Source organism: Lithobates pipiens, unplaced genomic scaffold, assembly GCF_037356315.1.
Source record: "Lithobates pipiens isolate NorthernLeopardFrog02 unplaced genomic scaffold, aLitPip1_a1.2 Scaffold_18, whole genome shotgun sequence".
NCBI lineage: Eukaryota > Metazoa > Chordata > Amphibia > Anura > Ranidae > Lithobates > Lithobates pipiens.
The window spans coordinates 59,529,229-59,556,556 of record NW_027507758.1 but is presented as its reverse complement, the minus strand read 5'-3'; the positions used below and the strand labels follow the sequence as shown (position 1 = coordinate 59,556,556).

General features: G+C 42.5%; 1 protein-coding gene across 1 annotated transcript in view; it reads right to left on the bottom strand.

Annotated features, from left to right (window-relative positions):
* HHAT (hedgehog acyltransferase) overlaps positions 1-27,328 on the bottom strand; it is a 568,477-nt gene that overhangs the window by 261,232 nt on the left and 279,917 nt on the right. The window contains exon 9 of the mRNA XM_077485722.1: positions 15,225-15,260. Coding sequence (XP_077341848.1) covers positions 15,225-15,260 — 36 coding nt within the window. The remainder of the gene's footprint in view (positions 1-15,224; positions 15,261-27,328) is intronic.

The window sequence follows — 27,328 nt, the reverse complement described above, 5'->3', positions numbered from 1 at the left end:
CGCTGTGGGGATACCCGCGATCGTATCGCTGGGCGGATGAACGGGGAGATGCCATAAACAGCATCTCCCCATTCTGCCTAGCAACAAGTGACTGATCTCTGCTACATGTGATTGGAGCAGAGATCAGTGTTCAGTCACTAACACACAGCCACGCCACGCAAAGTTAAAGAGGAAGTAAACCCCTTCAAACCACTTTGACCTACAGGTAAGCCTAGATTAAGGCTTACCTGTAGGTCCAAGCAATATCTCCTAAACCTATATGGTTTAGGAGATATTTGGCCGAAAATGGGCACCGCTGTCTACGGCGCATGCGCCGTAGACAGCGGCGCGCAGGCGCACTAAATGCGGCAAGTCCAAGAATGGATTTGCCTAATTTGTCGACTCCCGTGCACATGCGCGGGAGTGACGTCATCGCAGCTTCGCCGAATGGCAGCAGCGGAGCTGCGAGACGCGACTCCCGCGTGCATGCGCGGGAGTGACGTCATCGCGGCTTCACCGATGTCATTGGTCGGAGCTGCGAGACGCCACCAGCAAGATGGATGCGGCGGACTACAGGGGACAGCGGCGACTTCGCTGGCTCCTGTGTCAGGTAAGTGACACATAATGGACTACTATGCGATGCATAGTAGTCCATTATGCTTTACCTTTGCAGGGAAAAAAAGAGGAAGTAAACTCATCAGGGTTTACTTCCTCTTTAAGGCCCATACACATGGTGGGACTTTTTGACAACAAACATGCAAATTAGCTGTTTTGGAGCAACATCCGACTGTGTGTACGCTCCATCGGACAAACTTTTTCTGTTTTCATCTGACTTTTGTTGGCTGTGCGAACGGACAAACTTTCTGGCAACAAAAGTGCGATGGAGCAAAGTCCGAACCGTGTGTACGCAAAAGTATCGGACTTTTGTACAAGGTACAAACACGCATGCTCAGAACCAATGCAAAAGATCAGACAACAATACAGAAGTTCACCAAAGGTAGCGCTGGAGTCACTGAACGTCCTCTTTTGAAGCAGCGTCAGTACGTTGTGACATCATTACGTTCGTGTTTGTTATGAAAAAGTCTGACCGTGTGTATACAATACAAACTTGTGGACCACGCCCTTTGTACAAAAGTCCACGGAAAAGTTTGTACAAAGTCCGACTGTGTGTATGAGGCTTTAGTAACACTCCCCTAGGACAGACTTAAAGTGGAGGGCCACCCTGAAAAACAAAAACATTTAAAAAAATTCTAAAAAAAAAAAATGAAAAAAATTTTTTTTTAACTTACCAGAAATGCCTGTTGCTAGGCACTTTATCCTAATCTTCCTCTTCCGCGGAGATCTTCTGTCTTCTGTCTTCGTCGCGGCGTCTTCTGGGTAATGAGTCGCGCTGTGTTCTGGGAACTGTGTGTTCCAGAACACAGCGCGTCCCATTCGGAAAGCGCTGCGGGACTCGCGCATGCGCAGTAGCTGCGGGACTCGCGCATGCACAGTAGGAAACGGGCAGTGAAGCCATAAGGCTCCACTGCCTGTTTCCCTTACAGGGAATGGCGGTGCCGGGACCCGAGAGCCGAGGGACGGGTCGGCCTCGGGCAGCCAACATCGCGGGCGCCCTGGACAGGTGATTGTGTTTATTAAGTCAGCAACTGCAGTGTTTGCAGCTGCTGACTTTTTTTTTTTTGTTTTTGTTTTTTTTTTTTATTTTAACCGGCTCTCCTCTTTAACCCCTACACTGCCACCCCCTGGTTAACCCCTTCACTGCCAGTGTCATTTACACAGGAATCACTGCATTTATATAGCAGTGATTGCTGTATAAATGACAATGGTCCCAAAAATGTCCGATGTGTCCGCCATATTGTCGCAGTCACAATAAAAATCGCCGATCGCCTCCATTACTTGTAAAAAAAAAAAAAAAAAAAAAATGCCATAAAACTACACCCTATTTTGTACACGTTATAACTTTTGCGCAAACCAATCAATAATCCATAATTGGGATTTTTTTTTTTTTTACCAAAAATATGTTGAAGAATACATATCGGCCTAAGCTGAAGGAAAAACATTTTTATAAATAATTGTTTTTTATTGCAAAAAGACAAAAAAAAAAAATAAGAGAGCTTTATTTGAGGGGAAAAAAAGGCCAATTTTATTTGGGAGCCACGTCGCACGACCACGCAATTTTCAGTTAAAGCGACACAGTGCAGAATCGCAAAAATTGGCACTGTAATTTGGCATCCAAATCCTCTGGGGCTGAAGTGGTTAAAATGTAAATACATTTTTTTTAAAATAAATCGGAAACGTTACTTACCGTTTTAGGTCGCTGAATTTTTTGCGACAGGCAGTCGGGTCACGCTGGTGGTGGTACTGCTCCTCCACCTTCCGGGCAATCTCCTCCCACTTCTGCCTCTTCCACTCTGGCGTGGTCTCTCTTGAGCGGGGGCCACACAGCTGCATCCAGCAAGGAAGAGTTTCTCTTACGAGGACCTGGGACTCTATATGAGTCCAGGTGATATTCCTCTTCCTGCTGGATGCAGCCTGTTTCCCCCTCTTGCCCTGTGATCTTCTCCTCCTCACTGGCACTGGCACATCTGCTGCCAGAGTAGATGGCCCTGCCAGTGCTTCCTCCGAGGCCGAGCGCATGTTTGCGCTGGTGTTGTTGCTGCTCGCCGCCATTTTCGATTTGTCTCTGTCTCTCGTCTCTCTCCACTGACTGCCTGGACGGCGGACGGCGGACGCTGGGGCGGAGACGCACAGAAATGAACGACGCAGATTCGACATGAGCGACGCAGTTTCGACATAGCAACTTAAAACATACACGTATAATATTCGGCGGGATCGTTGCACGTTTAGAATAATATTCGACGGGATCGTCGCACGTTTATAATAATATTCGGCGGGATCGTCGCAACTATACGACACTGCAATCGTACATTTCGGCAATCGAATGCTCCGCCTATAGGCTATATAGTTTAGCAGCTCCATCGAATCTTCTTTATCCATTCGACAGATACCATAAGCCTTCCAAGACAGATTCGACCGTAATTTATGTGGATTTTCGGACGAATGCAATTTTTGCACGAAAAACGAAATAAATAAAAACGAATTTCGGGAGTAACTAAATAAATAAAATTTAAAGACGAAAACGAAAAAACGAAACGAAATATTCTAGTCTGCACATGTCTAGTAATTAGCAGTTTCCCAGGAAATTGAAGACCTGCTGACAGCCACGCAGGAAAGGCTGTTCTATGGCATCCAGCTGCTGTGGACATTTAAATACCAGTCTCATCTTTCAAAGCCTTTCACTAATGTTACAAGTACAATGGCGAAGAAAGGAAGACGATAAGGATGGCGGTTGATATGGCAATTTACAAAGACTGTCTTGGTGTTCATGGTGATGGGCGTTCTTGTCCAATACTGTATTTGCTATTGGAATGGCAATCACAGCGTTTGACAAGAAAAGGTTGCGTCTGACCTTCTTTTCCATTAAGTTTATTCCACACTTCAGAAGGGCATGCTGTGTCCAAAGAAACACGTCACAATGCAAAGCAGGTTAAACTCAGCTTGCTGCAATTTTTTTTTTACACTGAAGTCAGTAGGATTCTGATGAACCGCATCTGACGTGTTCTCCAAACGTACACCGAACCTAGGAAAACAACTACTTCAACATGAGCCCTTACAGTGCGCTCATTACCACCATTCAATATGAACTGTACTTTTACTGTAACATTTCTTCTTGTAGTACACTATTTGGCTGACGTGGTGACCGTGCAAGATCCCTGTATGTCTTCGGAAGTAATTCTGTGGCCTTTTCTTAATTTTTTAGATATGGAGTCTGCTGCTCTTTAGTGTGCTGGCAATATCCTCTCAATGTGTCACTGACAGTGTCTCCCTTTGTTTGCAGGTTAACGGGGTTGGCTGTCCTGAAAAACTGCCCAAAGCCCATTACATTTTTAATGATCCTTTCTTTTCACACCTGAGAATGTATTTTACCAGTGGCCAGTCACATAATTGCCCCCTTGTCTGGTTTAGATGTGTGAGAACCACATTTATATATTTAAAGATATATATATATATATCCTATTTCATGACTGACATTTCTTTGGGCATGATGAAGTGCTCCTTTCCTAAATGTTGTCTCCATGACTTCAAACTGTGGTTTGCCTGCCCACTTCCCATTTCAATCATAGCTAGTTCTCCCTGCAAGCTCCCCCAGGGATTCGTCTATCAGGGTATGGTAACGTTCCCCCTATGTGGGGATACGTTAATGAATAATAGGATTTTTATAACCGCTTATCTGTAAAATACTTTTCTTTGCTGTACATCAGAGCCATAGTAATTACTATGTGGGTTATATCGGACCGACAGGTGCTGGACACTGGCACGACCCTAAGGTGTTTACTCCCCTATATAACCCCCCCCCCCCCCCAATACTGGGAGTCCTCAGTTTTGTAGCCAAGCAATACAAGTGTATCCCAAAGAAAGGAGGGACCTCTGTGTCCCCTGATGTACATCAAAGAAAAGGATTTTACAGTTAAGCTGTTATAAAAATCCTATTTTGTATTCTTACATCAGGGGACACAGAGCCATAGTAATTACTATGTGGTATGTCCCATAGCAATGGCAACTGAAGGGTGGGAGACAGAACAAAAACCAGGAGGCCAGAGGACTCATACTGCAGCATACTGCGCCCAAAGGCAATATCCTCCTGACCTTTAATATCGATTTGATAAAATCTGATAAACGTATGAACCGAAGACCAAGTCATGTCCCTACAGATGTAATGAAGCTGGTCTTGACTTCTATCAAGAGCCAGATCCCGGCCTTGTCAGTGTTTTTCCTATGGCCTCTTGCTTCCCACTCTTGGTGCGTAGCTTATTCATCGGCTTTGCTGAATCAGCCATTTGAACCTTACGAGAAATGTCCTTGGTTCTTTTGATAAGAAAGATAATCTTTTCTGGTTTCCATTTCTTCTGCTAGAAGAGTATCGGAACTAGCGGCTCTGTCTTGGGCCATAGAGGCCTGATGATGCACCACCCAAGAGGCACTAATCACCCTGGATGAGTGTGCTCTTAACCTGAGAAGGAATAATATTCTTCTTTAAGCTGAAGCTTGAACAATCACTTGACAAATCCATTTGGAAAATAGTGGATCTTGACGCTGCCTGTCCACATATTTTCTGGCAGTACAAACAAAACCTGTGTTTTGCTAACCTGAGTGGTTGCCTTTAAATAGACTCTCATTGCTCTTACATCAAGAGAATGTAGTGCTTTCTCTTCCCTAAATTAAGGCTCTGGGGAGAAAGAAGGAAGAATAATAACTTGGTTTAAATGAAAACCTGTTACCACTTTTGGTAGGAATTCAGGATGAGGACATAAAACCACCTCATCCTTATGCATGATGAAATATGGCTTACAAGACAGAGCCACTAGTTCCGATACTCTTCTAGCAGAAGAAATGGCAACCAGAAAAGATTATCTTTCTTGTCAAAAGAACCAAGGAAATTCCTCGTAAGGTTCAAATGGCTGATTCAGCAAAGCCGATGAATAAGCTACGCACCAAGGGTGGGAAGCAAGAGGCCATAGGAAAAACACTGACAAGGCAGGGATCTGGCTCTTGATAAAAGTCAAGACCAGCTTCATTACAGATCCCATATGCAGGAAATCAGGAATCCTGCCTATGACATAGTTACTGGGGTGCCAACCCCTGGATCCACACCAAGAAACATACGCCTTCCAGACTCTATAGTAAGTGATTCTGGAAGCCGGATTCCTGGCATTAATCAAAGTAGACACTATCGAAGGAGATCACCCACAATCATTTATAGAGTGGGATTCAACAGTCAAACCTGTTAAATTTGTTATCCATAAGGTAGGATGAAATACCGGACCTTGTGCAAGAAGGTCTGGCTATAATGGCAGATTTCGAAGGACTCCTACTGCCATTTTTATGATCTCAGTAAATCAAAACCTTCTGGGACCCGCTGGGGCCGCCAGAATCACTCCTTTTGTTCCTGCTAAATCCTGCAGAGAAGGCACGGAAGTAGCAGAACTGGAGGAAATGCATAGGTCAGTGAAAACTGATTCCATGGGAAGACTAATGCGTCTGTTCCGCCTGCTAGCTGACCCATTATTCTCGACACAAAGTTGTCAACCTTGTTGATGAATCTGGACGCGAATAGGTCCATGTCCGGAATACCCCATCTCTGACATATAGCTAGGAAGCTGTCGGGGTGAAGAGATCACTCTCCCGGAAATAATTGTTGTCGACTCAAGTAGTCCATCTGAAAAATGAGAATTGCAGATAGGCAAGGAATGTTGTGTTCTGCTCAAGCTAGAACATTATTCACCTCTTTTTGGGCTGCACAACCTCTCGTGCCCCCTGGTGATTGATGTAAGCCACTGCCGTGGCCTTGTCAGACTGAATCCTGACTGGACAGTCTGACCGCCAAGATTCTAGGGCCAGACGTACTGCCCGAAACTTCCAAAAAAACTTGATAGGCAAGGTCCTCTAACCTGGACCATCTCCCCTGGACAGAATCTTCTTCCAGGGCTGCTCCCCAGCCTAGAAGGCTGGCATTGGTTGTTAACACCTTCCAGGATAAAGATTTTCCCTTTTGCTGGATAACAACCACCAGTTTAGGCTCTGACTATGTCGGGAGCTGAGCGTATTGGAAACAAACAAGGCCTGAATGCTTTTTTATTCCAGACGGAAAGGATGGTGTCTTGAAATAGTCTTTGAGTAAAACTGCGCGTAAGGGATGGCCCTGAAGGAGGCCACCATTTCCCCTAAAAATCTCCTGCACAGCCGTATGAAGGAATTTTCCTTTATTTTGATAAGCTGACTTAGTCCTACAATGGAAATTGATTCCTGTCTGGGGTAAGAATACCTTCTTCTGTATGGTATCTATAACCAGCCCCCAAGTACTGTAATCTCCTTGATGGTTTTAAGGAGAATCTTCCTAGGTTGAGTATCCAACCTAGAGATTTCAGATATTTACGGTTGAGATCAGACTCTGGTTTTAGACCTGAGACAGAATGATCTATTAAAAGTAGATCTTCTAATAGGCTAGGATCGCTATGCCTTGAGCCCTTAATCTGGCTGAAGGAGGTGCCAGAATCCTTCAGAACACTCGTGGTGCTGTGGCTAAGCCGAATGGCAGGGCCACAACTGAAAAGATAATTTTATATTTCAAACCGCAGAAATTCCTGGTAAGCGGGAAAATTTGGTACATGGAGATATGCAACTCCCCTCCTTGCAGGTTGGACACAGCCGATCGAATTATGAAGGGATCGGATGTTTAAGTGCCGATTCAGATCTTCGAGATCTAGAATGGGTCTTACCTCTCTGTTTGGTTCTGGAACCTTAAAAGGTTTGAGCCAAAAAAACCCTGTTCCACAAAGGGAACCTCTGATATCACCGACTGGGATAACAGCTGATCCAGAGGTCAGAAAGAGAGACTTCTTTTTTCTCTGGATCCTTAGGAACATTCTCAGAGGAGACGAAAACTCTTGCATAAAGACTGCCCTAGCAGCAGCTCAAGGACCCCACAGGCAGCACCCAAACAGGAACCCTAACCCTGGACCCTCAGATCAAAAAGTCTGATGCTTTACCGATTGAGCTATCTGGGCTCTCAGAACTCTAGTCATAACCTATAGAAAAAACATTGCAGAAATCCATCTGTCTTGACATTGTTCCTGACAAATCTTGAGAACCGCAGGACCTTTCCCCTCACCCAAACGAGCAGGGGTGCGATGCGCTCTTGACCCACGGCTGGACACTTAAAGAGGCACGCACAGGTACGTGATTGTGCCCAGCTGTGCCATTCTGCTGACGTATATGTGCAGGAGGCGGTCCTTAAGCCTTGTTCAGGGTTTCTCACCTACAAGAACTATACTAGGACTTCTGTTATTCTACACCAGGAAGGCTAGTGCCCTTCACTGGAAAAAGCACATGGCTCCCTAAATTGATTATTAGAAACAGCTGATCATTTCACAACTACCACTATACAAAGCCACGTATATAAACAGAGGATGGACTCGCAAATTTGAGAACGTGTGGGCAAAATGGCTGGAAGATAGTGATACTGTAGAAATATTGAAAGAGATTTGTCATTTGCCAAGGGGCCACAATGAGATATTATCACCGTCATTAATGTGGGTACATCGAGCCATCTAAAAACACACCTTTCTTGTGGTTCGTTGGGTTTTCTTATCTTACTTTTTTGTATTGTTTTTGTGCAGGTTAGTCTGTTCCTGTATGTGTCAGGCTCCCACTTTTGTTCTCTTTTACACATTTGAAAAACTAATAAAGAGATTGTTTAAAAAAAAAACATTTACTGTTTTAACTCATTTTTGTGTAGTGTTTTCTTTCCTGAAGATGGGTTTATGAGCACCATTAAAGTCCCATTTACCCTTTCTTTTTTTTCTTGCGCTTTTCCTCTGCAGTTTACTTCAATTTCTAAGGACTACATATCTCATGGTATATTGCTGTTTGGAAGCAGTTCCTGCGCTAACTGGGTCTTCTGAAAATCCTCCTCTCAGCACCTCTGTAGTTCAGAAGGCAGGCTCTGTAAAATGTGTGACACAGCAGTGCCTACTCACAGAGAAATTAACTAAACCTTTTCAACACCAAGGAACACTGGAAATAACTTTCCAGTGTCAGGGAACCCCTTATAAAAAATTCTATATGTACAATGCATGATACATTAGTGTGAAGGTCTGTGGGAAGAAAGATCCTTGCACTTGTGGTTATTTGGGAAGAATTTTCCCCTTACAGACAGCTAAAAGCAGAGGCAGAAATTGCTAATTGCTTAAGGAACTCCTAGAAACCTAGAGGAACCCTGGAGTTGAGAAACCCTGGATTAAGTGATAGATCATAACTGTGTTTTTGTGCTTTTCTGTAGCCTCCCTTCTAGCCCACATTCCATATATAAACATCCCTCACTACAATGTCATGTACTAAGGATATACACAAAATGTCATCCTTGACAGCTAGCAGTCCACTCTTTGTGCAGTTGCAAGCTGTCAACCCTGCTGTAGGGCATCCCTACAACATAGACACTAATTATTCTGTAGTTCAAAATTTCAAAACTAGGAAAGCTAATTAAACTCTTTGATATAACACAGAAAGCATGCACAGGACAGCTCTAAATTTCTAACATGGTCAATAAGCATAATGTGTATACATCGCACAGGTATAATAAAACACTAAATCAACTGCTGCTAAACTACTAATGACCTTTATCCATCACCCCCAAACATGCTCGCAGTTAACCTGCTTTCTCCTAACAAAGAGGAGGATGGTCACAATGTTAGCCCTTATACACACGGTCGGAGATTCCGACGGAATGTGTCCTATCGGACCGTTTTGTCAGATATTTAGACTGTGTGTGGTCTGCATCGGACTGTTTCCGTCGGAGTGTCCGACGGACCAAGTTTTCCAACTTGCCGGTAAAATTTTCTGACAAAATGCTCCGATCGGACATACTCCGATCATGTGTAGAGAATTACGATCGGACAAAGTGCCACGCATGCTCAGATCAAATTCCTACACCAAAGCTATTGGTTACTAGCATGAACGTAGTCCCGTCATAACGAAATAACGTAATCACGTCGGATTTTCCAACAACTTTGTCCGAACGTGTGTATGCAACAGTTTCAGACAAAATCCGTCGGATTTGGTTGTCGGAATCTCCGACTGTGTGTACAAGGGCTAACTCTTTCCATACTAGTGTTAACAGCTCAACACACATTTAATCCCTTCCTGGAAGCCTTCCCCCTTTCCGACAGTTATGCCCTGTACACATGGTCGGACTTTGCGACGGAAAATGTGCGATCGGATAGTGTTGTCGGAAAAACCGATTGTGTGTGTACTCCATCAGACGTTTTCCGTCGGAATTTCCATCACACAGTTTGAGAGCTGGATCTAAAATTTCACGACAACAAAATCCGATCGTTTAAATTCCGATAATGTGTAGACAATTCCGACGGACAAAGTGCCAAGCATGCTCAGAATAAATTACGAGATGAAAGTTATTGGCTACTGCCCTCTTTATAGTTCCCACATACGTGGTTTACGTCACCTCGTTCTGAACAATTGGATTTCCCGACAACTTTGTGCGACCGTGTGTATGCAAGACAAGTTTGGGTCAAAATCCGTCGGAAAAAATCTGAATCGGAATTTCCAACCGTGTGTAAAGGGCATTAGTGTGTTAGAACATTCATACAGCCCCTTGACTAAGGAAGCCAGGTTGAAAATTTTTCAAGTTTTAGAAAACCATAGCTGGCTGTGGTTTAAACTAGAAAAAATTATTCAATTAACTCTAATGGATTTCATGGCACTCCTTATTTGTCAAGCATCCAAAAACTTCCTTTAGCATCCATTACCTGATAAAGGACATATTGTTATGTCCAGTCAGTCTTATGACAATTGCTTCTGATGCAGCTGATGAAACCAGCAAAACTGTTCAGGCAAACGTTCTGGTGTTACTTCCCATCTGGAATTTGAGAAACAGAGGACCACGATGTGTATATAGATTTGTCTTGACTGTGGCAAGCCGAAAACTATTGTTTTTATGCATGCATGTGGCATTTTGGATAGAATAACGGTGTGACCTATGTGAAGGACCTGTGATAGAAGCACTATTTTCCACTGTACATGATATCGTTATATATGGACATTGATCCTTATATGGGACACTTTGATTGTTATAACTTTACAGTGTCGGCAAGTCCAGTAGAGCCATAGGGTCCCCTTGAAGTACATTCACTTGCATATTCTGAAGGTGCGGGAGTCTTTTTCGGATACTACAATGTGATGAATCTGCTTATTGTTTCTCATTAGTCAGCATGAAGACATAAGATATCCCTAACAGAATATGTGAAACTGATATCACTGGATCTACAGTGCCTTGAAAAAGTATTCATACCCCTTGACATTTTCCACATTTTGTCATGTTACAGCCAAAAACGTAAAATGTATTTTATTGGGATTTTATGTGATAGACCAACACAAAGTGGCACATAATTGTGAAGTAGAAGGTTAAACGGTTGATAAATGATAAATGGTTTTCAATTTTTTTCACACATAAATATCTGAAAAGTGTGGCGTGCATTTAGCCCCCTTTACTCTGATACCCCTAACTAAAATCTAGTGGAATCAATTGCCTTCAGAAGTCACCTAATTAGTAAATAGAGTTCAGACTGGGTGTAATTTAATCTTAAAATAAATACAGCTGTTCTGTGAAGCCCTCAGAGGTTTGTTACAGAACCTTAGTGAACAAACAGCATAATGAAGGCCAAGAAACACACCAGACCGGTCAGTAATAAAGTGGTGGAGAAGTTTAAAGCAATTGTATACACATTCTGATGACTTTTCTTTATGTGGACACTTGCAGGTTTTATATCTATTTGCATTAGAAGATTGTCTTCTTAGCTGCCTTCCTTGCGAGATATATGTATAATTATGGCTCATGACGTAGCCTCCGTTTGTCCAACTTTCCGGCAGGCTGAGATCCTGCCGGAAAAATGCAGTGTCTGTGCCGGAGCTGCGTCATGTCCAATTGTTGACGTCAGCCCCGACATCCCGCAAAGTCAGCAACAGGATCTCTCTCTGATTCACTCGACGTTCATTTCCATAGTAACCATGAACTAAGAAGAGGCACGGACAATGCAATTAGTGCGCATGCGCGGGATTACGGAGAAAAAACGAATGCGGGCAGAAGCAAATCAGAATACAGACACGGAAGACCACAGCTGATATGGCGGTGGCTATAACAGAGCAGCAGCATTTCAAATATACAGTCTTTTTACAGTAAGAATGATTTTTGGGCATTCTCTTAGTGCCCATTTTATTCTCAATAATTATGTAGATTGTAATATTGGTTAAATCATTTTTATTTTGATGACTTTACTACCGCTTTAAAGCGGAGTTAGGTTATAAAAAACTCTCAAGCTTTGAACATCTCACGGAGCACTGTTCAAGCCATCATCCCAAAATGGAAAGAGTATGGCACAACTGCAAACCTACCAAGATATGGTAACTCTGGAGGAGCTTCAGAGATCCACAGCTCAGGTGGGAGAATCTGTCCACAGGACAGGACAACTATTAGTTATGCACTCCAAAAAAACTGGCCTTTATAGAAGAGTGGCAAGAAGAAAGTCACTGTTGAAAGAAAACCATAAGAAGTCCCATTTGCAGTTTGCGAGAAGCCATGTGGGGGGCACAGCAAACATGTGCAAGAAAGTGATCTGCTCAGATGAGATCAAAATGTAACTTTTTGGACAAAAAGGCAAAACGCCATGAGTGGCGGAAAACTAACACTACACATCACCCTGAACACACCATCCCCCCACTTTGAAACATGGTGGAGGCAGCATCATGTTGTGGGGATGCTTTTGTTCAAAAGGGACAAGGAAGCTGGTCAGAGTTGATGGGAAGATGGATGGAGACAAATACAGGGCAATTGTAGAAGAAAACCTGTTAGAGTCTGCAGAAGATGTGAAACTAGGGCGGAGGTTCACCTTCCAGCAGGACAACGACACTAAACATACAGCCAGAGCTACAGTGGAATGTTTTAGATCAAAGCATATTCATGTGTTAGAATGGCCAAATCAAAGTCCAGACCTAAATCCCTTGAAAATTGCTGTTCACAGATGCTCTCCATCCAATCGGACAGAGCTTGAGCTATTTTGTAAAGAAGAATGGGCAAAAATTTCCCTCTGCAGGTGTGCAAAGCTGGTAGACATCCCCAAAAAGATATGCAGCTATAATTGCAGCAAAAGATGGTTCTACAAAGTATTGACTCAAAGGGGATGAATACAAATGCCACAATTTTCACATATTTATTTGAAAACAAAGTTGAAAACCATTTATTATTTTCTTTCCACTTCACAATTATGTGCCATTTTGTGTTGGTCTAACATGACAAAATGTGGAAAATTTCAAGAGGTAGGAATACTTTTTCAAGGCACTGTATATATGTGGGAGTATCCATTATGGTATGCAATAATAAGAGAGCACATATACAAGGCTATTGTCTGGTCCTCATTTTAGTATATTTTACAGCACATGAAGCTGGATGATTGATTTATACCAGTACATATCAAGGGCTTTCACTGGACTGAAAATAAACTTTACAATATAATCTTGGGTATTCCAGTAGGTCTATCATGCCTCCATTTGTGAGTCCAATTTTTTCTTCAATATATGGACATTTAGAAAGCAGGATGATAGATGGAAAGGAGGAGGTGTTGGCATTTTATTTTTTCTTAGGCTGGCCATACATTGTCGAATTTCGAAAAAAAAAAATTATTTTGCAAATCAGATAATGTGTGCTTTTTGTGATCCGATGGTGCCACCATTGATTTCGAAATTCGGGCAACCAAGCCTTCAAATTGCTACAGAATATTTTTTCGTGGTTGGGAATCTTCTTTTGCACATGCATTTCTTTTTTACATTCCTCGCACGATTCTCCCATCATTGATTAGAAAATCGTTATTTTTCTAAAAAATGTCCAATATGTCCGATTACTCAAATTCGATGGCCGCACAAAAATTGGTTGTTGCTTCAGCCCACTAATGGTGCGAAATATGAAGGAAAATTCTTAGATAAGATTTTCGAAGGAAAATTCTTTCGAAATTCGACCCATGTATGGCCTTAGATAAGATATTTTAATCATATGTTAAACATGAAATTGAAATGTGTCAATATATTTTTGTAAGATCTTTGCAATTATAATGGTGTCATAAGCTGTTTGTTTGTTATATAGTTGGCGCACATTGAGTGGTTGTTTGAGTCTGAGCCAGGCTTTTACTCTATTTTGTTTAGCTCAGTGATACTTCACTTTTGCTTTTAAAGTACTGTTGGTGAGGCTTGAGGTTTTAAAATTGTAGTTGCAGTCTTATGCCAAAAACCATATCTAGGTCAGTGGCTTTAGTTTTTTGTACTTCCATTAAGTAATACAGCTTACTCATCAGACCACCACATCCTGCACAATAGACGTTAATGTTTGAACGATAAGTTTGCCTGACTCTAGGTTCGCTTTAACAATACTGTCCTGTTACGGATATAACTCATTTCTAAAACCAACAGCAAACTACAGAGTGGACAAAAATCCTGGCAGCTGATTGGAACCCCCCATCCCCCTCCCCACATGTGTGATGGGTAACAGAAATGAGCTCAGTGATGTAAATCCAGGAAAACAGTAAGATGACTTATATGTTCATTTGTCACTGAGCTGTGTGATGAGACAAGATCAACTTATAATACAATCCTCCATAGCAGGCTAAGTTATTAAATGCTGATTTATGTTTGGAGGCTGAAGCGATTACAAGGCGATCTATCATACTTTTCTAATTACAAAAAAAAAAAAAGATTCAGACAAAAATGAACTCAGATTCAATTGCTATTTTAATGGTGTAACCAAAATATGAAAGCACAGCAGACAGCAAGAGAGTAGAGTTTTTACTAAAATATAGGGAACTCCGATTGGTTGTCAGGCATCAAAAACACAGATGGTGACTCTACAGGGAAACATGTCCTTTATGACAAAGGAAATATGCCTTTGTTTCACCTCTTCCTGCCCGCAATCTGCATATAAACTTATTTCAGCTTGATGATATCACATGCTAACTATACATCAATATACTGTATCTCATCCCTTTGACAACTACTTAGCTCCACTAAGAGTCAGGAACCCGTCAGAGTGGTTCCCAATTATGCTGCCAGCTACGATATATTGATAAAATGCAGGCTGATGGCTTGTTCCAGAAAGAAAAAATGTTTTTAGATTGCAGTGGCCACCTCAGCATATAAATGCCAGTGTGCCCCTTTTTAATGCTGTAATTGTCTAATACAATTATAGTATTAAAAATGCATTAATTTAAAAAGTGTTAAAAAAAGTAAAATATATACCCTTTGAGTTCCATGTTTGCTTCTCTTACAGCTCAGTTCAATGAAGTATAAAGGTCTCCCAAAGTTGCTACAAATCCACTATGCAGATTTCTGGTATTATACTGACAAATACCATGAGCAGTCTGCAGTTATCTATCTGAAGTTGTCGATAGTAGAGTTGCTACCGACAAGGGGTCTTGCTAATACAAGATACAGACTGCTATCTGTACAGGTGTTATTAGTAGGTTAATTGTATTAAAGCAAAACTCCACCCAAGAGCAGCAAAAACTGTCTACCAAGAAAGATTAAAGCTTTTTTATGTTTAGACTTCAATTTTGTAAATGTTTTAGTCTTACCTTACAAGAAAACGATGGAGGCCAACATCAAAACACCTGAAAAAAAGATCAAATACAATAAGAGAAATGAAAAATAAAGGAAATCTATCTCTCAATATATAAAAAGGCAAACATGGGACTGTGAATTAAATTAAACATTTTCTAAAATAAGTTTACTGGAAAACGGAAGGAAGGCACCTTTAGACCCCTTTCACACTGGAGGTGTTTTTCAGACCCTAAAGCGCTAAAAATAGCACCTGAAAAAAGCTTCAGCTGCAATTCCAGGGAGAAAGCCCAAGTGCTTTCACACTGGGGGGCTGCGCTGGCAGGGCATCACAAAAGGTCCTGCCAGCAGCTTCTTTGCAGCGCTGTAGGAGCGGTGAACACACTGCTCCTGCCCATTTAAAACAATAGGGCAGCGCCAGCAAAGCACCGCGGTAGCCGTGTTTTATGGACGGGCTTAACCCTTTTTTTCGGCCGCTAGCAGGGGTTAAAACCGCCACGCTTACGGCCAGATAGCACAACTAAAACGACAGTAAAACAGCACTAAAAATAGCGCTGCTTTACCGCCGACGCCCGGGACAGCTTGTACTTTGTTAAATTACAGATTTACGGTAGTGAGTGTTCAGCGCATTTGCCTGCAGAAGAAATGATGGCTAATCTTGGAATAGTTAATTTAGTTGATTGTTCCTGTGGGATATGAACTTTTAGGCAGCCCATACATTAATCCTTCGATTTCATTCAACCAGCAGAAAAAAAAAATCACACATTCAAGGTGGATGGGGGATTCATTCCCGCTTTGCTGCTAAATACCCTGATCAGTGCAGCTGACTATAGCTGGTGGCACGGATTGATCAGGAAAAAGCTGTCAGACTGGTTGTACCGAAGTTGATCAACTTCTGTACAACCTGGATGCCTATACATTAGAGCTGCACAATTAATCGTCAAGAATCATTATCGCGATCTTGACTAAAGCGTTTCACAATTCTTTCTATGCAAAGAATTCTCTCTGCTCTTCTGAAGCCACAGCCATCAAAGAAAGGAAGAGAAAAACAGAGCAACAAAACATTCTTTATCAGTTGAATTTAAAATAAACATTGTAACAATTTGTCAATGTAATAGACTTTGGGTGTAAGGGCCGGTTCACACTGCAGGCGAGGCGAGGCGACTCCGACTTGCCTCGCCGCGACCTGCCGCGGCCTCAGTGGCGACTTGCAAATGACTTCTGTATAGAAGTCAATGCAAGTCGCCCCGAGGTCGCCCAAAAGTAGTACAGGAACCTTTTTTCTGAGTCGGAGCGACTCGAGTCGCTCCTCTCAGAACGGTTCCATTGTACAGAACGGGGGCGACTTGCGAGAGCGAGGCGAGGCGAGTCGTGTCGCCTCGCATCGCCCGCTGTGTGAACCGGCTCTAAGTGAAAAAAGTTTAACCTAAAACTAAAACTAAACCTTTTTTTGACATTTGTTGGTTTCAAGTTAAAATATTTTTTTTTGCTAGAAAATTACTTAGAAGCCCCCCAAACATTTTATATATATATATATATATATATATATATATATATATATATATTTTCACCCTAAAGAATAAAATGGTGGCTGTTGCAATATTTTATGTCACACTGTATTTGCGCAGTGGTCTTTCAAATGAAATTTATTTTGAAGAAAAAAAAAACTAACCAGTAAAGTTAGCCCATTTATTTATTTATTTTTTTTGTATAATGTGAAAGATTTTATTTAACGAGAATTGTGATCTTGTTATTCTAACCAAAAAAATTGTGATTCTCATTTTGGCCAGAAACGTGCAGCTCTACTATACATGGATCAAAATTAATCTGTTCCCTGCTAAACTGGACGAATTTAAATTCACGCATGGCTGGCTTTAGACTTTGGATATTTTTCTTAAGCCATTTAGTCACGTGTTTGGTTTTTAGCCTGTTAACTGAATTCCAGCAGTCTGTCCCTGGGCATTTAAAGAGGAAGTAAACCCTGATGGGTGTTACTTCCTCTTTGTCTCCCTGCAAAGGTAAAGCATAATGGGCTACTATACATCGCATAGTAGTCCATTATGTGTCACTTACCTGACACAGAAGCCAGCGATGTCACCGCTGTCCCTGTAGCACAAAGCGTCCATCTTCTTCTGGGTATCGCTGCTCCGGCCACTAACAGCGCCGGAGAAGCGATGACGTCACTCCCACGCATGCGCACAGCATATCACGGTTAGCAGCGGCATGCTCAGTGCACCGCTGTCTACGGCGCATGCGCCATAGACAGCGGTGTCTGTCTTTTTGTAAATAACCGTATAGGTTTAGGAGATATTTCTTGGACCTACAGGTAAGCCTTAATCTAGGCTTACCTGAAGGTCAAAGTGGTTTGTAAGGTTTTATAACCACTTTAAGCGGCTTTCTATATCTGATCATTCAAGTGGAACTCCAGGATATCACTAACTAATCTTAAAACTGTTCCCACCCAACTTCTAACAACTATACTATCTTCCCTGTGGAAGAGAGATGCTTGTACTTACCTATTCTAAGGCCAGTCCGGTCACGTGATCTCCCGTGTCAGCCAGAGCCAGGTACAGGGGAGAGAAGTGAGTGCTCAGAGAACAGCTGAAATGCCTAAGCGATGACTTCACCCATAGGCTTATTATGTCCCGTCCATTGTCAGCGATCCCTCCTGTTCCCTGAAGCCGCTGCTAGTTGACATGGGGGAGTTGATCACATGACCGGACCAGATCGGCTTTAAAAATAGGTAAGCATATGCATCTTTCTTCCACAGGGTAGTTATTATAGGTGTTGAAAGTGGGAGTGGGATCAGATTTAAGATAGATGTATCCTAGAACTCTACTTTAACTATTTGGGGATAATATCTTTAGTTTAGTATGATTTGTTATATTTCTGAGCCTGGCTCTTAAAATGATAAAGTCTAAAGTCTCTTTTTTTTGTTTGGCTTAAAAATAAAAAACATATTATACTTACTTGCTCTGTGTAATGGTTTTGCACAGAGTAGCCCAGATCCTCCTCCTCTTCTCAGATCCCTTTTTGGCGCTTCTGGTCTCTCCCTCCTGATGAGCACTCCCACAGCAAGCAGTTTGCTATGGGGGGGGGGGGGGGAGACTGAGCCGAACTGCAGCTTTGTGTGTCCATTCAGACATAGAGCCGCAGCTAGGCCCTGCCCCCCATCTCTCCTCATTGGCTCACTGACTTTGATTGACAGCAGCGGGAGTCAATGGCGCTCCTCTGCTGTCTTAGCCAATGAGGAGGGAGAGTCCCAAGTAGCTGAATCTCTCCTGGATAGAGACAGGGTTTAGGCAAGTATTGGGGGGGGGGGGGGGGGGATGCTGCAGACAAAAGGTTTTTTATCTTAATTCATAGAATGCATGAAGATCAAAAAGTCTTCTGCCTTTAGTATAATTTTATCCAGTTGCCGACTGCCGCACGCCGATATATGTCAGCACAATGGCAGCAGTGAGCAAATGGGCGTACCTGTACGTCCCCTTTAAGAGCCGGTTATAGCAGGCGCATGCGCCCACCGCGTACAGCATGACCGTGCCTGCTGCAGCGGCGGACTCGATGTTCACTGGTTTCCCAGCGATCGTGTCACGGAGCCTCAGAACAGGAAAGTGCCTATGTAAACAAGACATTTCCCCATTCTGGCTTGTGTCATGACAGAGGTCACTGCTCCCTGTCATCGGGAGCGGTGATCGCAGTCATGTGACTTGAAGCCTATCCCCCCCACAGTTAGACTCACTCCCTAGGACACATTTAACCCCTTCATTGCCCTCTAGTGGTTAACCCCTACACTGCCAGTGTCATTTACCCAGTAATCATTGTATTTTTATAGCACTGATCGCTGTATAAATAACAATGGTCCCAAAATAGTGTCAAAATTGTCCGATGTGTCTGCCATAATGTCGCAGTCGCGATAAATATCGCAGATTGCCGCCATTACTAATAAAAAAATGCCATAAAACTATCCCCTATTTTGTAGATATGTAACTTTTGTGCAAACCAATCAATATACGCTTATTACATTTTTTTACCAAAAATATGTAAAAGAACACATATCGGCCTAAACTGAGGGGAAAAAAAAACTTTTTTAATATATTTTTGGGGAATATTTGTTATATCAAAAAGTAAAAAATAGTGGGTTTTTTTTTTCTTTTTTTTTGTTTATAGCGCTATAAATAAAAACCGCAGAAGTGAACAAATACCACCAAAAGAAAGCTCCATTTGTGGGAAAAAAAAGGACATCAATTTTGTTTGGGTGCAACATCGCACAACTGCGCAATTGTCAGTTAAAGCGACGCAGTGCCGTATCGCAAACAGTGCTCTGGTCAGGAAGGGGGTAAAATCTTCCGGGGGTTGAAGCAGTTAAAATCTTTTCTTGCAATAAAAAAATTTGCTCTACACCAAAATAAGTTTAGTAAAATAGGATGCCATCTAAATAGAGGAAGCGGAACTGTATTGTGATGTTAGGTAGAGAGAGAATTGTCCTCCACTTTAGCTATAAATAATTTAGCATAGTGCTGTGTCAAATGTATTTCCTCTAGTATGCCCATCAGCTGTAGATGGATGCCCTCCTCAAACGCAAAGTAACTGTGCAGAGGTACAGAGCTGATGAGTCATCCTTTGGAATGCCGAGTAATGATGGAATACGATGGAGACTCAGCTTTTCATATTGCTAAAGCAGCCTGCTGGAAGAATTTTGTTTCTGAACACTACCCAGAAGACGGTTTGTATGCATTTTGCAGGAAGCATCAAACAGACATCTCACCAATGCAACTGACCCTCATTTTCTGTCCTATTGAAAATGGTCATCATGACAAATAGTGAGAAGCATCTTCACAGCAATAAAAATGTAAAGTCCTAAAAGAAAAAACATTTTGTCCGGAGTTCCACTTTTAGGGCCAAATTCCATTTCCTGAATTCTGAGTACAAAGATCCAAATATTGTATTTTTTTTTTTTTTTGCTACAATCTGCCAACAATTTTTATTGCTTTTTATAATTTGGTAATTATATATGTTTTTTTGTTTTGGATAAATATGGGATGAACTCTCCAAAATGGAAAGAAAAAGTTTTGGGTAGAGATACACTTAATAAACTAATATCACCATTTGAAATACTGACCGATGTATGACTATCATAAGCCAAAGTGCCATCATCTCTATATACTGTATATCAAATGCTAGGCTAGTGTATCATACAGAGGTACACATTCTATTAGTTCCACTTAAACAATCCAATAGACATAACACCTGTCTTGCATACAAGTTCACAAAAAATGAGGGGAATTCAATAAAGCAATTACACAATTTCCTGGTAGTATGGCTCGTTAAAATGGCCCGCGCCAGTCTAAAAAAAAGCCTTGCTGCCTGTTGGGGCAGTTTAGCTTTACTGACAACATGCCGCAGGTTCAAGTAGTTCTTAATAGCACCACTTTTACAAAGTGGAGCTATAGAATAGAAAAATAATGACTTCCAGTAACAAGATGACAAAGCCCAAAAAAATTAAGTTTTATTAAATCTAGAACCCTACAGTCACTATATCCGGTCTCTCACAGTACACAGAACATGGAAATGTGATTTTAGTAAATATAAACCAGGGGTGCCCAATCTTTTGAAGAGCGAGGGCCACTTAAGCGACTTGGTACCCGGTCACGCGCCACAATGAATGGAGCAGGCGGATGGCAGGCCCATGTCCACTCTGCATATGCAGAGCAGACACAGTACACCTGTCGCTTTCCTGCAGGTTAGCTGCACTTTACCATAGACTTATATTATATCTTGCAGATGTATTGCACTTTCTGAAAGCGCACTAAACCTGCAGGTAATAACAGAAGTCTGTGGCTTAGTGCAGGTAACCCTGGGCCACTGGTTGGCCACCCCGGATATAAACTGTTACATACCTTTTCTCATCAGCAGTATATAGCAGTCTCGTGACTTCTATCAGTGTCTGGTTAAAGCTTGTAGGAGGCCTTTTCATTCTACCCTGATTGTCCTATGAAGCTGCAGGACCCCTGACCCTCTGTCTGGGGTCCAAGAAAAAATAAACTCTCTAGCAATAGACCTCAAACTGAGCATGTGCAGCTTGCCCCCCTAGACTCTGATCTATCAGGAGATGGTTTGGGGATTGTGGAAAAAGGGGAGGATCAGAGGAGACAGGATCAAACAGCCTTATTACACAATGCAGAGGATTAACCATTTAGGTTCCACAGAGAGTATAACAAGCATGCTTTAATACATATACATACTGATTTTACTGTTGTGGTTTTAGTAACGCTTTAAAGTGGTTGTAAAGGTAAAAGTTTTTTTTTTTACCTTAATACATTTTCTGCATTAAGGTAAAGTATAATACTCACCTGAGCCCAATCTCATGTTGGTTATTTTAATGTAAAATAAATCAAAGCTTTACAACTCAAACTTGGTGTAAAGAGACAGGCACAGTGCCTGTCTGTGCAAGGTAGAGCAGAGCAGCATGTTTGCTGCCGCTACCCCCACCCCATCTGTCGCCATTTGTCAAGACTGCTGTCGGCTTCACAGCCAACAGACTCCTAGCACCCAGTGATGCTGACAGCTGTAACAGCCTGATGGCAAAGCTGAGAAATTAGTTCCCTATCAGGTGCACCCTATTTTACAGCAGGCAGTGGGCAGAATATATAAACAATAGAAGGCTGTCCATTGTCTAAGGAACCCATCCAATGTCCACTGTTAATTACAAAGAGAGCAGACCTGATGAGGAGCTAGTGGCTCAGCTTCCCCATCAGGCTTTGTCAACCCAGCCAAAAGAAATCCATGGGTGTGTGACCGATGCAGCGGCAGGGAGGAAGCTCAGCTGCATGAAGGATGGACTGTCCATAAGGACACTCCGGCCTCAGTGCTCCTCCTCATGTGGTGCCCTTAATTCATGTACCTGTTTCCAATGGGCAAATCATTTGTTGCCCGCACTGACAATTGCGGAATTCTAAAGAATTCTGAACTCTATAAAATGTCTGTACTTGTCCACTGCTCCAGTTGATATAAAATTAGTTACCAATAGGTCTGTTTTTAACCAAGGCTGTTTCTACAGCTGTGGCCAAAGGTTTTGTGAACGACACAAATATTTATTAAAGTCTGCTGCCTCCGTTTTTATAGTGGCAATTTGCATATAATCCAGGATGTTAAGAATAGTGATCAGATGAATTGCAATTAATTGCAAAGTCCCTCTTTGCCATGAAAATGAAATTAAACCCATAGGCACCCAAGAAAGTCCATCAAGTGCCAGGACCGTCTCCTAGAGTTCATTCAGCTGAGGGATCGGGGCACCACCAGTGCGGAGCTTGTCCAGGAATGGCAGCAGGCAGGTGTAAGTGCATCTGTTTGCACAGTGAGGAGAAGTGTTTTGGACAATGGCCTGATCTTAGGAAGGGCAGCAAATAAGCCAATTCTCTCCAGGAAAAACACCAGGGACAAACTGATATTCTGCAAAAGGTACAGGGCTTGGACTTCTGAGGACTGGGGTAAAGTCATTTTCTCAGATGAATCCCCTTTCCGATTGTTTGGGGCATCAAGAGAAAACTTTGTCCAGAGAAGAAAAGGTGAGCACTACAATCAGTCCTGTGTCATGCCAACAGTAAAGCACCCTGAGACCAATCATGTGTGGGGTTGCTTCTCAGCCAATGGAGTGGGTTCACTTACAATTTTACCCAAAAACAAACTCATGAATAAAGAATGGTACAAAAACATCCTCCGAGAGCAACTTCTACCAACCATCCAAGAACAGTTTCGTGACAAACAATGCCTTTTCCAGAATGATGGAGCACTTTGCCATACGGCAAAAGTGATAAATGGCTTGGGGAAAAAAATCTAAATTTTGGGTCCATAGCCAGGAAACTCCCCAGACCTTAATCCCATTTAGAACTTGTGGTCAATCCTCAAGAGGCAGGTGAACATAAACCCCCCCCCCCCCCCCCCACAAATTCTGACAAACTCCAAGCATTGATTCTGCAAGAATGGGCTGCCATCAATTAGATTCAGTATACCATAGTAACATCTGACAAAAGGATCTTAAAACACTGAAGCAGCAGACTTTGTGAAAATTAATATTTGTGTCATTCTCAAAAGTTTTGGCCATGGCTGTACAGCCCACAGTAACCAGTTTGATGCTTCTTTGCATTCTCCTAGTACAGCGAGGAACTCGACAATTGGTTACGATGGACTAGTAGTTATTCCCTCACTACCAACCTGCTGTATGGAAAGTGTGTCACACCTCAAAATTTTTGATTACTCATGGTACTGTTCAGCTCCTGTGATTTACTTTCAAAACCCAGATAGCAAAAGTAACAACTGAGGAATTCATTGGTTGCCATAGGCAACATGTACTTCATTCAGAACACTTTGTACACATCAGGTCCGGTGATAAATAAGACCCACTGTTGTTTCAGTTCACGGTGAGCACAGTGAACCTCTACCGTCAGTAAACATTATATTCCTGAGGAATGCAAGTCAATTGATTTTCCACAGTTCGCACATCATCAAGAGATTTTCCGTTTATTTGCAAAGACCCGCTGAATAAATAATGCAGCCAGGGAAATCAGTAATCTTGTTATCGGTGCCATCCTAACCCAGATACATATCAGGCTTTCGGAGACCATAAAAGTTTATTGAAAATTCAATTCCTTTTCATCGATTCAATAACATCCTCAAATTCCCACCCGGCCAAGCATTATGTGAGGATAGAAGAGTCCTCTATACAGATTTGTTTTAAAATGTCTTAGATCATTGCCAGCCAAAGCGGCCATCTATAAAAATCAGTTTATTGGCGTCTTTAATTCTTGTACTTGATGAATATGGTCCTAACAACAACCAGACCTGTTTATGTCACTTGTCATATGTTAAATGGAATCTATGGTATAGTAATCTAATCTTTAAAGCGGAGTACCCCCCTAAATTGGAACTTCTGCTCGTTGTACACCTTCCCCTCTTAGGTGCCACATTTGGCACCTTTTCGGGGTGAGGGGGGGGGGGCAGGATACCTGTCTTTCACAGGTATCCTGTTCCCACTTCTGGGAGCCTCAGCCGTGGGTATTGATGTCACTGCCCGGGCTTCCTCCTCCTTTTCTCGGCCACCAGGCCAGTAGGAGAGAGGAGCGTAGCGGAGCCCCATGCGCAGTAGGGTCCCCTTACTCGCAATGGAGGCGGCATGCACCCGACAGCTGATGGAAACATCAGCTGCGGTGCTGACATTGCTGGACTCCAGGACAGGGGGGCAGACCTCCAATTTAACCACTTCAATACCAGGCACTTTCGCCCCTTCCTGCCCAGGACAATTTTGAGCTTTCAGTGCTGTCGCAATTTGAATGACATTTGCGTGGTATGCAACACTGTACCCAATCTAAATTTTTATCATTTTCTTCCCACAAATAGAGCTTTCTTTTGGTGGTATTTGATCACTTCTGCGTTTTTTATTTTTTGCTAAACAAACTAAAAAAGACCAACATTTTTGAAAAAAAAAACTTTTTTCTTCATTTCTGTTATAAAATTTTGTTTTCTCCTTCACTGACGGGCACTGATGAGGCAGCACCGATGAGTTGGCAATGATAAGGTGGCACTGATATGTAGAATTTATGGGCACTGATAGGCGGCACTGATATGCAGCACTGATGGGCACCAATAGGTGGCACTGATATACTGCACTGATGGGCACTAACAGGCAGCACTGATAGGTGGCATTGATGGACACTAATAGATGGCACTGATGGGCAGCACTGATTGGGCAGGTACTTGGACAGGTATTAATGCTGGGCACTGAGATGGACACTGATTGGCACTGTGGTGGGCTCTGATTGGCACTGCAATGGGCACTGACAGACTTTCTTATTGGGGCACTGCTGGGCACTGATTGGCACATCTGATGGGGCTATGCTAATAATCAATGTGCTGATTATCAGCACGGACCCCCCCTCTCTGACAGGGAGAGCCGCCATTAGGCTCTCCCTGTCAGCATGAACCGAGGAATGCTGTTTACTGTGCCTTCCTGGTTCTCGAGATGATCAGCTGTGATTGTTTTTTTATCATGATTGGAGATGCAGCGTGTCAGACTGACACGTCGCACCAGCGATCGCCGCGATGCGCGTCCCCGTGGGCGCACCCCAGCATATTATCCTGCTGGATGTCATATGACGCCTGGTCAGGATAGCAGAACCACTTCCCGGCCGTCATTCTGATATAGGCTGGGCGGGAAGTGGTTAACCACTTCAATACTGGCCACTTTTACCCCCCTTCCTGCCCAGGCCAATATTCAGCTTTCAGCGCTGTCACACAACTAGAACTTTCTTTTGGTGGTATTTAATAGAGAAGTATGGGTTTGTTTTTTTTCTCCAATTTATACATACCTAGGTGGATGCTGCATCTGTCCCCCGGTATCTCTGCACTGAGAACCGAGCACCTGAACACCGCCGATGGCTTGGTTCTCACTGCTCCCCGAGCAGAGAGCTGCTGCCTGTCAATCAGCATCTCTCCTGCTCTTCTCTACGCTCACTGGAGCGCTGATCTAAGGAGGGGAGGGGGGGGTCGGCAGGGCGGCTGTCTCAAAGGCTCGCTGAAACGGCTATCAGTTCAAGCACCTGGCGGATCCCGACTCCCAGAGTCAGGATGACACGGTGCATGGACTGATATTGGTGACATCAGCAGAGAGCGGACTTCAGACCACAGGAGTGCAAAACGAATTGTACACCGGTGACCCATAGGTGAAGCCCAACCAAACGAGTTCAGGCTGGACTTCTCCTTTAACCACTGCTGGGATTTTTATTTTTTGTTAAATAAATGAAAAAAGACCAACAAGTTTGTTTCTGTTACAAAACTTTACAAACAAATGTTCTTTGTAAAATCTTCATAAAATTGATCAATCCTGATGTACTGACGGACTATCTCTATTCTTGAGGCCCGAAAATGCCAGGACAGTACAAATATCCTCCAAATTACCCCTTTTTAGAAAATAGACAGTCAAAAGGTATTTAGTAAGAGGCATAGCAAGTTTTTTGAAGTTGTATTTTTTTTGTCATACTTTTTTGTAAAATTAAGAAGTTAAAAAAGATTTCACTTTTTTTTTTTACATACTGTCACCAGTGACAATACGATTTTTTTTTTTTAATTTCTTGATTTTTTTAATGACTTTTTTCCCCCATTTTTAATGTTTTTTTTGTTTTGTTTTTTTAATACATCACACCATAGTATTTTTTAAACCATTATTATCTCTTATAGCAGTGTATTTTGTTGCTATATGCAAGTATTTTACTGAATGAAACGCATTAATTCAGTTTTGTTTTGCTTAGCTGTGATTGGCCAGAACTAATCACATGGTGCAGATAGGCTGTGATTGGCCCTGTTCGTTCCATGTTATCACACTAACCAATCACAGCTATCAACATAATTGTACATAATGGATGGCATATAAATAAGTCATCCAATGTTTACAACTGACGTGTGACCTGTTGTGATTGGTCACAGCAGTCACATGGTACCGGCAGTGAGCTGGTACACTGATCAGTCATTAGCTGTGTCCAATGGATGCAGCCAATGACAGATCGTGCCTTTGCACAATCCGAGAAGATGTAATTTTGTTATAGGCTGGGTGGGAACTGGTTAAACATTACATTTTATTAAAACTATGTTCAGAACTAAAAAATGTTTAACCCCTTTCCACCCACCACACTGTCCCCTTACAAGGTTCAGGATGCCTGGGGGGGAGGGGCGGGAAGCACTGGCGATCATGTAACCCCTGTGATTGCATGATTGAGAGCCGGTCCTGACGGCTACTAATCATTAATAGGGACCGACAGCTCAGTCTCTGTGCTGAGACCTACATTTTGCAAAAACACATCTGAAGTCTCCCAGAAGCATGTGGAAAAATGTGTTATGGTCTGATGAAACCAAGGTTGAACTTGCTGGCCATAATTCCAAAAGATATGTTTGGTGCATTAAGGTGAAAAAACACTAGGGTGTACAACCCCTTTAAGGGTGTGCACACTTATGCAACCATATTATTTTATTTTTTTATTTTTACTTCCCTCCAACTAAAAGATTTCAGTTTGTTGCTCAACTGAGTTGTACAGTTTATAGGTCATAATAAACGTGGAAAAAGTTCTGAAAT